We start from the raw sequence: 15,564 nt of genomic DNA, 5'->3' as shown, positions 1-15,564 counted from the left end.
TAGATGGATAGATAAGGGAATAGATAGATAAATTAATTCACAGTTTCAGCATAAATGTGTGGATACCTAGACTGGCAAAAACTGTGTATACATGCATGCATACAAAGAGAATGGGCCAAAACAAAGCACAACTCTTGCACGAAAGGTAGTCAAGCATTTTCCCTGATGTAGAGACTAGTTTCCATCACATGGTTGCATCTTCGTTGCCGCGGAACTGAAATGTACAGCTGCCCTGATTGGGAGCGACCCGTCTCTTCTTCCATCCAGGGTCACTGCCTTGTATGGGCTTCTCTGTCCTCACCTAATCCCACCATGCTGAACCCCCTCCCATTATACTTGGAGGAGAGGATGTAACACAAAACACCTTCTCCTCGACACTGCTGTTGAGTTCAGAGTAATGGCAGGGGTCCCTCTTGATTCTTCCCACATCCACAATAAGTCACATTGTATTTGGAACAGTATAAGGCAGTTAATGTAAAACGAGGAATGTTCGCATGCATTTTAATTTCGCAAATTTTGCGAGCGCCAAGATTCATGACATTAAAATGCATACAAAAGTTCTTGTCTACACTATATGCATTGAATACCAGTGGCAATTCGCGAAAATTTCATGCCGCGAAAAAGGCCGTCAGCTCCAATGTGCGAAAATTTCATGCCGCGAATATATCATGTTTTACAGTACTGTATACGTTATAATTTTCGCGTACATAAATTTTCGCGAATTGTCGCTGTCACACATTTTCGCAAGTGGTTAAATTCGCGATTGGGGGACCAGAGAAAATATGAAGTGGCAAAGAAAGTGTGAATTTTCAACTTACTAGCAAATAAGAATGATACTAGTTATACACCGCATGAAAAAGACTTGCCAAACTCTGCGAACTAGTAAGTTAGAATTCAACATTTTTGAAGTGGTTAAGTCCATCGCGCTAGATTTCTGATGAGTGGTCCCCTTGCGATAATGGATTGGCTCTCTACAGTATTTGTAAGTAGACGTGGACGTGCGTAAACAAGCTTAGCCAGTACGGTCTGTTCGGTAAGCCGTAACATGGCTAGTACTGAAATGTTCGTATCATCAAGGCAAGGGATTCATTTTGGAAGGTAATATTTTCGCGTGTTGTTAATTTCGCGAATAGCTCCCGACTCGCGAAATTCGCGAAAATAAAACCCCCGCAAAATATATAGCGTATACAGTAATTGAAAGTCTGAACACATGGAATCTTGTGTGTAAAGCCTGATGACCATTTCAATGTTGTAAATCATAATATTTAGCAAACAAGTTCTAATTTCACACAAACAACTGAATGAGAGTGACATAATCACATTTATAAACATACAGTGAAGAAAAACATTGTGACAAAACATACATGATTATCATACATTACAACTTGCTGTTATTAAATGACAATAATTCGTCATCGGTCATGATGTGGCAAGAAAATTAATACAAACACCTTAGGGAGTTACTTAATGGTATGATAAGTTGAATTCAAAGGAGAAAAGACAATTCAAGTCATCAGATATACACGTGTATCATAAAAGCACATTATATATTGAATCTTTGTTTTCTTGAATGACACAAGTATGTCTGAATTACCTCAGCCATCAGCTTTCATACATAAAATGAAAACATCTAGCTCTTGATCAAGGGCAGGGCTTATCCTTGCCTTTGTTGTCGCCATTTTAACTCTTTGTGTGCTTTAAGTGCTGATTGGCACTTAAAACCCCATAATGTTGCACACACTGTCCTAATTCCCTGGCACAGAATGGGCTTCACGAAATGCTCATACACATCCTCATGATACAGAAGACAAGTACAGTCATAGTAAAGCCTGGTTTACTGGTATATACCTAACTCTATAGGATTTTTGTCCTTCCTACTGAGAGGACCAAGTAACAAGCTATTTATTCAATATCTGGACTCCAGTCCATATGCATTGGTTGTTGCTTTAAATGACAAACCTTAGGTCAGGCCTCTTGAAACATAACCCTAGTCTTCAGTGAACCTAGCATAGAATATTCCTTTGTATGTGTGTTTGTATTTGTAGGAATGACTTTTCAGTAGTTTAACATCTTCATATGAGTGTACTTAACTCATTTATGATCATATACTTTTTTTTTCTCAATGGATGTCAATATAATCCTGCTTGTTTCAGTACTCTAGTAAAAAATCTGGTGGTTAAAGTTCAAAATTTGGTGCTGTGAGGATTCATCAGGTCAGCTGTGAAGTGAAAGTACAGTGCAACTGACCTTTTCATATTTCCAGGAAAATACAAACCAAATGTTCCTGTGATACTGGTTGATGGTGACAGCTTGCTAATGAGGCAGAATTCTCTCCCGTCCCTCCCTACCTTTCCATCTCTTACTCCTCCCTTTTTCTCTCCTTCTCCTTCTCTTTCTCTCATTCCTTTTTTTTTTTCCATTCTCGTTTTATAGAGAATTCAGGTTTGTACCTGGAAGTTGAACTACAAGCAACAAAATCCCCAAATATTCCAGCATGTTAGCTGCACAAACTCTCGCTTTCTAATTACTTTTTGGGGGTGCTGGCAGGTTCTCGGCTGGGTACCTTTATCAGCTCAACCTCTCCGTGCCCGAGCTAGCTGAAGCAATTAACGTCAGGAATCGCGATATTTACAAGCGAGGAAGAAAAACAAAGATGGGGATGGAGTTTTGGCAATGTGCAAAGCATGATGGGATATCAGTGAAGCTCCTGGACTATTCATCTATCACAAGCCAAACATATATTCCCTTAATAGGTGACTCATTACTCACTTCTTCTTTTTTCAATTTCTAATCCTGGAGAGTAGAAAATATCTAAAGGAAGTAGAACCAGCAGGTCCATAGAAGAGGTTACACCCCAACACTGCTGGAGAAGTCTACTCATTCAGTCATGGGTAATTGTAGACAGACAGAAACAGACAGAATATTGTGTCGCACACACACACACACACACACACACACACACACACACACATACACACACATAAACCAAAAAACAAACAAACAAACAAACAAAAAACTCCGTATGTGACCATTCAGCTCAAAACCCACAAAAAGTAGGCAATAATGAATTTCCACTTTTGTACATGTTTTAAAAGAGTAAGGTTTAAGCCTTAAGATTATATACACACAGTATAACTCGTTAAAACTTGACCATCCTAACCTTTTCAAAAAGTGATTGAAATATCATACATGCCATATATCTAGCGAATCTACATTTTCATGAATCGACGATTTCCCAAGTGGTTAAATTCGCGATCATGGAGTACAGTACTGAACAGAGAAATGTCATGTGCACGTCATATTCATATTGGGTGGGATCAGAGTCCACATTTTCATGTGTCTTTAAATTCGCGAATAGCACCTGACTCATGAAATTTGTGAAAATAAAAACCTACCGAAATCTTTGGCGTATACACTAAGAGAGAATTAGGAGGTGCAGTTTCATAGAAAGGAGAGAAAGGAGGATTCAAAGATTAGGGTCACTCAGGCATGCTGTACTGAAGTATCAATGAAAACATGTTCTACTTTGCAGTGAAAGCAGTGCCTGTCCACAAAACAAACTAACAAACAAGGTCCAGAAAAACTGCTAATATCTTGATTTTGGTTGTGATTTAAGCTGCCAAATTTTGATAGTACGTACGTACACTATAGGAAAGAAAGAAATGATCGTACCTGCTGACACATACATGGCCCTGTCTAAAATGCATTTGGCAATGTTGCCAAATTTCACTTACACAGACTGTCCTTTCCTGGACATTAAAGTAGATTTGCCACAGAAGGCTGGCTAATACTTATCTTCTCGGGCTTCAGGAGAGATTTTCACATACATTTAGTGACAGCCCCATGGCTTCTAAACTTGATTATACACCTCTGCAACTCACTCAAAGCCTCAAAACATCACCTGAGAGAGGATTAAATCCTGAGAAAGCAAGGTAGATGAGCCCCTTACATTTAATCCTTAATGGGGCCTGACCTAATTTTTTCACAAGAAACCTTCACTCCCAACCACCACACACCCCCACTCCCCTTAATGACCATAATGGTCCAAAAAGGAGGCCTACACGATGAGCTTCGCAGGAGATACCACGGACATGCAAGCCATTGTGGGCCACCCCCTACTTTACTCTTCCACACGCCCCCTCTTGCTTGCCCCCCTAAGCATCACCCCCTCCCTATCTTTCAGCCCCTCATCATTCCACACCTCTTCTAATGAAGAAAGATGGGCACCTGCAACTGGGGCGCCACTTGAGCGAGGATCAAAAATCTACCCCAACAGTCTAGGCACTGTCTCCTCCAACTCCCATGCTGTCTACACCCATACCTGCTGCAGTCGGTCAGACGAACTCGGACCATCTCTCCCTCATGCGCGGACAAAGATGCATTGTGCCGAAGTATTAGAAATGTCAAATCGGCTCAGAATGTCTTATGTTGATTTTGCACACATTTCACAGAATATCCTAGGAATGCATTACTTTCCAAACTCAATGGGAAAATCCACGAGGTATGCATGAACTCACTTGAACTCTCACAGGGAATCTGTATTCTCTTCTGCCTACGTGAAATTGGTTAAAGCTAATTTTCTTCCCATTCTGCTTCCCAGTCCTACATTCAGTATCTTTGTTGACAGAACGACTTTCTTACAGGATCACAGGTACATCATTAGCAGACTCTGCACACTAAAAATTCTGCTTCACAAGGATTGAACCATTTGTAGAAATCAATGCCATGATCAGCCTCCCTTGTGTTGGAAAGTGCATACTGAAGACTACACAACAGAACTATTGCAAGTCAAAACATACAGTGTGACTTTAAATTTAATTTTGTGAAAAACAGATATTTTGCCTCAATATGCATACTCACACAATTTGTTTGTACCAGCTGTGTTTCCAAAGTAATTTTCTAATGCTGTAAAAACTTGTAATGCCGATTAAAGCAATATCATAACTTTCTTCTACATTTCCATATTCAAGCATCTCTGCTCTCTTCTTATGTCAAAAGTATTAAGTTGTTTTGTTTTTGTTTTTTGTCTTTGCATTCTGTTAAAATGAAAAAAAAAAAGTTTGGAGCCCTAGATTCCTGCCCAAAAACTGTGACAATGCAACATTTTTCACTTTATATAGAGCATGAAAGTATGTAAATTGAATTAGCTAGCCAATGCCAGCTCCTTTATCACATCAATTTTCAAGACATGGTCTGACCCCTGCGTAAGATTCAAATTTGATTTGTCAAGCTGTTTCTGGCATCATATTGAGAGAAAAAAAGAGAAAGAGAAAAAGAAAGAAATTCAGTTAATGACAGTCTTGGCTCTTACTCCATGGCCTATAGACGTCCATGTCACCTAAAGATATCACATCACCTTGGAAAAGGTGACAACTGAAGAGCAGAATTGATCAATGCTACTGTCACTGTTGCTGCATAGTGGATGATTTACAACATTTAGAATGCTTTGATTGATGGCAGTGTCTGGAAAGATAAAACTTTGATGCAAGAAATAAGATTCAAGACTGAACAAGAGTAAACAATTTTACATCACATTCTACAGGCACCTGCAAATGGGCAAGTTGGTGGCTTGTCCACATATATCTTTGAAATGATACTCCTTATTTCTACTATCTATACTGGAAAACCAAGAGTTTGAATCATCAAATTCCACATGAAAGAGTCTCTTATCTAATTCAATCAATTTCTCAAAAGATGACTTACACCATACATCCTGAAGAGAACTTTGAGATACCTCAAGAAAGGCAAAAAAAAAAAAAAAATCTGAGAAGTTTAATGCAAAACGATGTAACGGTCACATGGTTTTCGAACAGTAACTGAGGATATCATATCAAACAAACGAACTCACCTAGCCACAATTGAGTCTTGAATAAGTTTATGGGTCTGGTTTACATTTTGTTACACTTGGTTCAAATCTGCATTATTTGCTTTTTCTTCTTCCTATTTCAATTTCTTTTCAAATCTGAGTCATTTTGACTTCCTCTAACTCTATATAGTTTGCCAGAATTTCCTTTTAAAGTTCCCCCTTTTAAATGAAGGGGGGGGGGGGGGGGAGGTGGGAAAATTGACTTTTAAAAAATCTTACTTTTGGCACCATTTGCAGAGATGGAGCAGGACCATCTAGAATCATCCATGAACAAGGCTTTGTTTTTGTCTGTTTGTTCGTTTTTTTTTTTTTCAATCAGCATGACTGCAACAAAACTGCACAAACTTGGCTCTATCAGCACTGGAACTAGAGCAGAGGTTTAATAAATCATCAACCAAAGTTGCAGTCATCCCTCTTTACCCCCAGAGAGGTCCTCTGAAGGCTGAATCTTCATTTGCTGGACCTGGCATTTCCTAACACTTTTACTCCACTTAAGGCAAACTGAACAAGTTGAGAGGGAGCCCAGGGAAGACGACGGACAAGCCACAACACAAGAGGGCAGTATTCAAATTTTCTACAGTTGTCTTGTTTGCACTTGTGAACACTGCTGCTGCTGCCGCTGCTGAAAAGAAGCTTGGTCCTCATATTTTAACGATATGATTGTTTAGTTCACCCGTTGAGGACGGACTGATTTTGCTACAACATGCATGTCCCACAGACCCCTGCACGAGTATACTTGGGACTCATCCTCAACAGGTCAAGAATGAAAGCAGATATATAAAGATCAGGCAAACTAAGCTTGCTGATAGAAAAACCAGCACAATTTGGTTCTTTTCAGATTACACAGTTACATACAATATCTATAATGTCTGGATCATACCTACAATCATTCCACACAGCACATAATATAGAATTAATATGAAGAGAATAGATATGTTGGAACATCCCTTGCCGTATGTCATCAATGCCATCAACACATTCAACAGTCACCCCAAAATATAATGTCTCACAAAGTACTGACAGAACAACCTTGCACACAGCTCTGAAGATATGACCATACTTGGTCCACAACATTAAAATATTCTGAACATCAACTAGTGCCAAACAAAGGCAAGTAAAATGATAAAATGCTCAGCTTTCACTGTGTGGTTTGTTCACTGTTTGGCACATCTACACGCATTCTTACTTCATCAATCAGAACAGATGCCCTTAACCCTTTTGTATGTTCTGGGTGCCGATGGGTTCAGGAGATCCAATAGCATTGTACACACTGTCCAAAGTCCCTGGCACAGAAATGGTTCAACTGAATGCTAAATGATATGAAAGGGGGCACTTGTCAATGATTACTATTGCATCACAATAGCCTTTGTATGAGATTGTTCCATTGCACTGCTCCCTGGTGAGCGTGCCTGACTTGAGATTATAGCCAAGTTTAGGGGTAATAAGTCAGATGTCGACATATGTAGAGCGAGCTGTAGCCACCTGCACGGGCACACACACACACACACACACACACACACACACACACACACACATACAGGGTTGGATGCTGGAATATGGGTTTGGTTGTTGCCATGGTGACCGTACTTTTTCAAAAGTTGGCACAGTTGTGCCTGTGATGAGATGAACCCTGTGATTCTTACCTCCTCCACAGGAAGCAGAACACCTGCTCCATCCTCTGGTCTTCCAGCCGTGGGAGAGTGGAGCGAGGTACTGGTAGTGCACCTTCTCCCTGGAGACCCTGCTGTCAAACAGGAAGACCTGTGTTTGTGTGATGAGGGAAGAGAATTTGCATAGATGACATCCTTAGCAATGCTATAACATCTCATCTCACGCACCAGAGAAGAATGGTACATTCAAATAGGCTACATTCTCTTTGAAACATCTCTTGGATGTTTGAATACTGTGAGATAACCATAGAGAACTTGCATGCTTTCTTTATATCTTAAGGTAATTTGGGTGCCTATTGGCACAGAACATCCCAAAGCCTTATACACACTTTTCAAATTCCCTTGCATGGAAAAGGGTGAATAAGGTTATTATACACTGAAACAGTACTGCCTTATAAGCCTATAGTGTATATATGTAAATTAATCAATGCAAGGCAGAACATGCAACTTAAGTGGTTGGTTTTGTTTTTGTGTGTGTATTAAATGGTATAAGAAACCAACAAAGGCACTAAATATACAAAAACCTCAACTTTTTGTTGTTGTTTTTTAATATAAGACAGTGACAAAAAACCCCCAAACAAACATGTGAGTGTTCTTGCATCCATACAATGATGTTTAACCCATTGAGGACGGACTGATTTTGCTACAACAGGATTTACCATAGACACCTGCCTGAGTATACTCGGGACTTGTCCTCAACGGATTAAAGTCAAGGCAGTATGGTGTACAGAAGAAAAACCCCACTTCTACGAAAGACTTTTTGGGCTTTGAAAGACTGCTGTCGACACAGGGCATCACAGCCATAGGATGAATGCTGCCCTCTTCTGAGCATGTGTGAATAACTGACAACCACCGAGTCGCAGGCAGTGAGCCACATGCCAGGACCTCTTTCTGTGTGGTTATGTTATGTTGTGGTGGGGTTTACTGTATACGCTATATATTTCGCGGGGGTTTTATTTTCGCGAATTTCGCGAGTCGGGAGCTATTCGCGAAATCAACAACACGCGAAAATATTACCTTCCAAAATGAATCCCTTGCCTTGATGATACGAACATTTCAGTACTAGTATACCATGTCACAGCTTACCGAACAGACCATACTGGCTAAGCTTGTTTACGCACGTCCACGTCTACTTACGAATACTAAATCCATTATCGCAAGGGGACCAGTCGTCAGAAATCTAGCGCGATGGACTTAACCACTTCAAAAATGTTGAATTCTAACTTACTAGTTCGCAGAGTTTGGTAAGTTTTTTTCATGCAGTGTATAACTAGTGTCATTCTTATTTGCTAGTAAGTTGAAAATTCACACTTTCTTTGCCACTTCATATTTTCTCTGGTCCCCCAATCGCGAATTTAACCACTCGCGAAAATGTGTAACAGCGGCAATTCGCGAAAATTTATGTACGCGAAAATTATAGCGTATACAGTAATTCATGGTCCATGTCATATATAAAAAGAGCACTATGTAAATAAAAGCCACCATTTACTTTGAAATAAACAACACACACACAGCTTTAAAAAAAAAAAAAAAATCAAATCATAATGTTCTGACACCAGCCCACACATAAAGATTCATTTCACTGACAGAGAGGCTGAGCACGGCCTAAAAAAACAAACAAACAAACAAACACAAAGAAAACACAAAATAAAACAGAGCACAATGATCTTTAGAGCTCCATTTAATGCTTTCAAAGTCCTTGTCTATCACATAAGAATGTCTTGAAGTGAATACTGTCCGCTGGCTCAATTTTAAGATAATATAAAGTTTTGGTACCTCAAAAGTTTCCCTGAGTTTCCTTGTCTTAGTTTGTGTTTCAGGTTAAAGTACCTTTCATATAACTAACACTGTGAGACTTACTCGCCCCACAGTGCTCTCATGTCTTAGTAATCATGCAATAATGGTTTCGTACAATACGTGTATATTGATTCTCGCGGTACCGCGTCGAGTCAAACTAACGGCTCGTTCGAATTTTTCAGAGCCCGCTCTGCTCTGGTACGAAACCATTATTGCATGATTACTAAGACATGAGAGCACTTTGGGGCGAGTAAGTCTCACAGTGTTACTTATATGAAAGGTACTTTAACCTGAAACACAAACTAAGACAAGAAAACTCAGGGAAACTTTTGAGGTACCAAGACTTTATATTATCTTTAAAGGTCGGGTATCAAAAGTGTCCAATACATGACAGATTGTCATTATAATTAGCCTGTCTTCTCTAAATAGCGTATGGACCATTCCCACTGCCATTCTCTATTAGGAAATTCCATAATCATGATATGCACCATTACATTTCTTCTAATCATACTGAGACTTAAAATTGCAATGTTGCTGCATTTGAAAAATGTGAGGATAGTCAATGACTTTCTTATTTCATTTCCTAGGTGCTAGGCCTATATGATGAAACACTGATTTTTTTTTTTGTTCTTTCTGGCTTTACTTTCCTCACAAGAGTCAACCTCAACGTTAGGTTGATTTACACTTTAACCCACTGAGGACACGTCCCAAGTATACTCGGGCAAGGGTCTATGGGAAAAGCATGTTGTAGCAAAATCACCCATCCTCAACGGGTTAATTCAGATTTTTGAAAGATGCCACCTACTGGGAGGTCACAAGATGTCTGAATGCTATGAAATTATATCCATGATTCTGTTTTCTTCACACTTTCATAAGCCATTTTCCCCCCTAGGATATTTTAAAAACTTAGCGTCCAACCCATTATTGGCCTACAATATTAGACATTAAATCAAAAGTACTTGCCCTCATAGAAAATGTTCACTAGCTCTTGAACTGTAGACGGTCCTTTTTTGTAAGGCTTTTACCTTCTAAAAACACTTCACGAGGGTGGAAAAGAATAGTTGTAAACAATCTCGAAAGTATAATGTTACATTGGATTAACACTGAATGTTTTTTAGGCTTCTTTATGTGTTTTAAACAAGCCTGGAGGCCACAAAAGTTTTTGTGTTCAACACACATGTCTTTTGAATGACATTGAGACCTCCATCAAGCCCATGCTCATATGTCATCTCTAACAAGTGGGATGGACTTTTGTTGAGGTCAGTGCCGTAAAGCACTCTACATCTTTGATGGGATTATAATAGCACAGCTTGCGGACGCGTGCCACTGTCGCCATGGAGTTTCGAGAGCAGTTGAGTGGAAACCACTTTGCTTGTAATCATTCCTCTGCCTTCTGCCCAGCTGTCCAGCATCCATCTACCAATGTCTGGATCTAGGAGCTCAAAACCCATCTATCCAAGGTGACAACCCCTAAGATGCTGGTACTTCATCCCAGCTCCTCAATCATTTCTGCTGATACCTGGTTAAAGGTACAATCAGTTGTCATTTATGTGTGTATGACAAAATGTGAAAGAAGTGGAAATCTGCATTTATGATGGTTGGTACAAGTCCAGTGGTATTAAAGGCAGACATCTGGGCACAGTCTGATTTAAATGGTCAAAAGAATGGGTTGGAATAGACGATTTTAAATGTTTGTTCTTTAAAGATAATACTCCTCTCAAAATTGGGGCAGGAGCTTCACACACACTCAAATAGATTTAGATGAATTGTATGAATGTTGGTGCAGGTGTGGCTGATAAGTAAGCCTATATGAGCATGTACAGTGTAATCCCAGGTTGTAATTTTGGATATCAACGAGACATGAACAAGACAACACATAATAAATGTATCCTTTATATACATGGAGTGAAAAGTCATGTGAAGAACAAATCAAAATGCTGGTGAACTGTATTCACATTTAATGCCACTCAAACTATTACTTACAATGTATGCATTATCAGTAGTAGTCCCAGTAGCAGCAGCAGCAGTAGTCGAAAAAGTAATATAATACTGCAGCAATGCTGCTACTACCATTGTACTATTAGTACTGATGCTGCTATGCTCCTCATCTGCTGCTGCTACTACTACTACTTCCTCATCTTTCTCCTCCTCCTCCTCCTCCTCCTTCCTCTTCTTGGCAGTTGCTATGGCAGTTACTATGGAGTTCTACTTCTTTTACTTGCGATGCTTTTCTTCTTCTCACTCTGTCAATAAAGACATCTAATTCTTCAAGTCTTGCCCCCTTTTCTCCTTCTCCTAAACCTACCCTTTCCTCCTCTCTCCCTCCCCCTCCCCCCTCTCTTTCTGCATGACTCTCAGATTCCCCTGTCTCTCTTTGAGCCCTTTCACATCGACAAGGAACTTCATTGTAAATGTGTCAGGAAACATCTTTCTAACCAATCGACTGATATTTTGCAAGTTTGAATGCAACTATAATTGAATCACACTTTCCCCCCAAAACATATTTCTTTTCTACATTAACTCAGCGGTGATCAAGAGGTAATTTCCATTCCAGATTTGCTTGATTATACAGGATGGACCTTATAGTTCAACCATGTGTGTTTACTTCTGACTTGGTGCATACTCTTGCATATATTTAAGCATATTAACAGTTGCTCGTTTGGTTGACCGGTCATAGAGTTCGTGTTGCAGCTGCTATATGGACTGTCACTGGCAGTTAGCAGTCTGTGGAGGAGGACTCGTGTCAGCGTCCGAACCATCTCTCACTCTAAACAAGTTTAGATCGAACGACATTTCAGCAATGCGATTGCAAACGAGCTCTACTGCAGGTGTGAAACCCTCTCTATGCCCCTCTTTCATCTTTAACATCGCATTGGTGTAATTGAGACATGGGCAGGATGTTACCTGGTTTCCGCCACCAAAATCTAATAAACTTGGCTTAACTGACAGGCCCCGCCTCATTGAGTGAAACATGAACGTGTAAGAATTCGAGCAATTTTGGTCACAATTCAAACATCAATCATGGGATGGGGGAGGGAGTTTCTAAATAAAATGCCTTTGTATTCTCCAAGGACTAGGGCTTTCTCCAAGGATGGTAGACCCCTCATCTGCAAAACATCACCTTGATCATGAACTGAAGATCGTTCAGGAGGCCTATGTACATCTGATACTAAACATGGACATATCTATGCTATAAAATCACACAAGTAAAATATATCACAGTCCAATCATATTGAACATCTGATTCATAGAAATCTCCTTCTCCAAAACAACTGAAAGATACATTTGCCCTTTGCAAAAAAAAAAAAAGAAGAAGAAGAAGACAAGAGACCCGGGGGGTCTCGTGCTCACCTGAGTATCGCAAGTTCACCTTCCATGCATTCTTGTAGACTCTAATACCTGAGAACATGGAAACTTGTGGTGGGGGTAGCTTTGAGAGCTGAGGGAATGGTGTCCATTTGCATATTCCATCACATTTATACCTGCCAAGTACACTGTACTTTATAGAATGTTGGACTATGCAGTTTGCACTTCTGATTCTAGAGAAGAATATTATTGAATATTCCTTAATTTAGGAGGTTTGAAACAACAGTCATCAATATACTGACTCATTTTATTAACTTAGCTCAATCATTTCTGGTTCTAGAGAAAGATTCCTTACTTGGGGGTGGGGTAGGTTGGGCCCCCTGCCCCTGCCAAGTTTGGTGAAAATTCATTATGGGGTTTTTAAGAAAAAGAGGGATATTTATAATTTAGGCCCCAATTTAGGCCACCTGGGGCCCCCAGGTGGGCCCACTTGATGAGAATGAGATTCAATCCCCCTAGGGATGCTACCTGCCAAGTTTGGTGAAAATTCATTGTGGCATTTTCAAGAAAAAGATGAAAATGTACAATTTGGGCCCCATAAGGACCCCTCCCCACCCCCTCCCCTGGGTCCCAAGGGGGCACCCCTGATCCCTCCATAAACAGACTTGAAACTACAGTCATCAATGTATATACTAACTCAGAGTATTAACTTAGCTCTATCACTTCTGGTTCTAGAGAAGAAGATTTTTTGAGATTCCTTAATCTGGGGGGGGGGGGGGGGGGGTTGGGCTCCCAGAGTGGGGCATGGTGCCTATTTGAAGAAATTGAGATTATATTCCTCTAGGGAGGCTACCTGCCAAGTTTGGTGAAAATCGGTCATGGGGTTCTCAAGAAGAAGATGAAAATGTAAAAAGTTTACGCACAACGGACGACGGACGACGGACAAAGAGCGATCGCAATAGCTCACTTGAGCCTTCGGCTCAGGTGAGCTAAAAATGATACAAGGAAATGTAGGGAATTCTCTCACTTCTTATGGCACACACACACACATCACACACTGCTGGTTTGTAACACTGATGTTCCATCAATCTCATGGTTATGCACAGATACATTGTACAGAAATTTAAAAGGGCGGCTGATATCACTGCAGCAGCAATAGTCCTCCAGTGTCCATTATTACTGATTGATGCGGAAATAAATGAATGGTTACTGTCAAAAAAAGGGCAAACAGATAAGTTTTGACACATTTCATACACTTTTTGTGATTAGTTGAAAAGACCCCACAGGACAGTGTATCTCTCACATACCGTAGATGGTACAAGCAACATCTGTTTGTATTTTCAGCTGCAGAACGTGAGAAGATCCCTGCGTAAACTAACAACAAAAAACAGCCAAGAGTTAATCTGAGATCATGTTTCCTGTACTATATAAGTATAAATGCCCTGTATGAATCATACTGCGCGCAATGAGAACTACGAAAGACTGAGGAGAAAAAAAATAAAATAAATCGCTAACATCTACTTTCTGCCCTGCACTTTCACTAAGGAAGAACTAGTCATCCCCCGGAGTCTCCCAGACAATGTGTTGCTAATTTGGAGTGTGGCACATGCAAATTATGACCACTTTGTATTTCCCTGAGGGCACTAAATTGGGGAGCAAGTAAAAAAAAAAAAGAAGTAAGGGTGCTCCACGTTCCGACTTCCACAAGAAGTGTCAGATGCAGGTAAGAGATTTTGTAAACAAGCAGTGTACTTTTAGTCAGCTAATGACCCTGAAAAAAAAAAGAAGAACAAAAATGCAGTTTGCGGGACACAAAAATTGATGCACATGCTCGTAACCTTCGCACCACTGGTGGAACAATCGTCTGTCATGTCACAAAAAATTAGTGGGGGAGACTAGGGTTAAATTAAGAAGTGCCGAAAGTCACGAGACCAAAAATTTACCGTAATTCTGCAGTGAAAATGCACACTTGCTTTTAAACTCTTTGTTGGAGTTCAAGAACAAATTTCTGAAAACTCCCATTTAACCCCAAGGGAGTTTTTCTGATGTACTTTCCTGAGAATTTGGGAACAGTTGGCTAGTTTTAGTACCATTCTCATGGCATATAAAATAGCCTGTTATTTCAGGTTATGATCAGGATCGTGACCCAAATTTTGAAATTATTGCAATGAGAATGGCACTAAAATCTACTGCAAATTTTTCATTTTTAAAAATTTCATTTCTTTATAGCATTTGTATCGGTAAGAGTAAATGGCCCCTAACTCTTTCTTTCCTCTTTCCTCCTATTAGTATACCACACTATCCTTTCCTCACAAATAGTTGCTTGACTGAATACTGTAAAACGATAAATTTTGCGTGCAATTTAATTTCGCGAATTTCGCGAGCGGCAAGGTTCGCGAAATTAAAATGCACGTGAAAGTTCTTGTCTACGCTATATGCATTGAATGCCAGTGGCAGTTCGGGAAAATTTCATGCCGCAAAAAAGGTCGTCGGCTCCAATTCGCGAAAAATTCATGCCGCGAATATATCATGTTTTACAGTATTATAAATACAGGGTGTATTTGTACATTGCTCTCATTTCCTTTGATTGGCGGTCTTTATTCCAAAGCCCTTCAGATGACATGTACTATTAAAGGGTGTGTACAGTTCTGGTCGAGGTGAGGATTTAGCTTTTAACGTTTTGTGAGATATTCAGAAACCACTCTATGAGATGCCAAAGAGCATGCAATTCTAACGGGTATCAAAAGTTTATTCGATGAAAATCGGTTTTGAAATGGCTGAGATATCCAAAAACAATGTGAAACAAAGAGATCCTAATAAAGTTGTGGCATGTCGCCTTTTATCATCATCACTTTTTTGGATATCTCAGCCATTTGAAAACCAATTTTCATCAAATAAACGTTGAATCCTTCTTAAAATTACATG

General features: G+C 39.8%; 1 protein-coding gene across 1 annotated transcript in view; it reads right to left on the bottom strand.

Annotated features, from left to right (window-relative positions):
* Positions 1-15,564, bottom strand: part of LOC139737049 (ADAMTS-like protein 3) — a 123,857-nt gene that overhangs the window by 56,923 nt on the left and 51,370 nt on the right. The window contains exon 4 of the mRNA XM_071647727.1: positions 7,510-7,627. Within this exon, the coding sequence (XP_071503828.1) occupies positions 7,510-7,627 (118 nt within the window). The remainder of the gene's footprint in view (positions 1-7,509; positions 7,628-15,564) is intronic.

Source organism: Diadema antillarum, unplaced genomic scaffold (genome assembly GCF_040938485.1).
Source record: "Diadema antillarum isolate AM-2024a unplaced genomic scaffold, OU_Dant_1.0 seq00000678_RagTag, whole genome shotgun sequence".
NCBI classification, from domain to species: domain Eukaryota; kingdom Metazoa; phylum Echinodermata; class Echinoidea; order Diadematoida; family Diadematidae; genus Diadema; species Diadema antillarum.
This window is presented reverse-complemented; position numbering and strand designations above follow the sequence as displayed.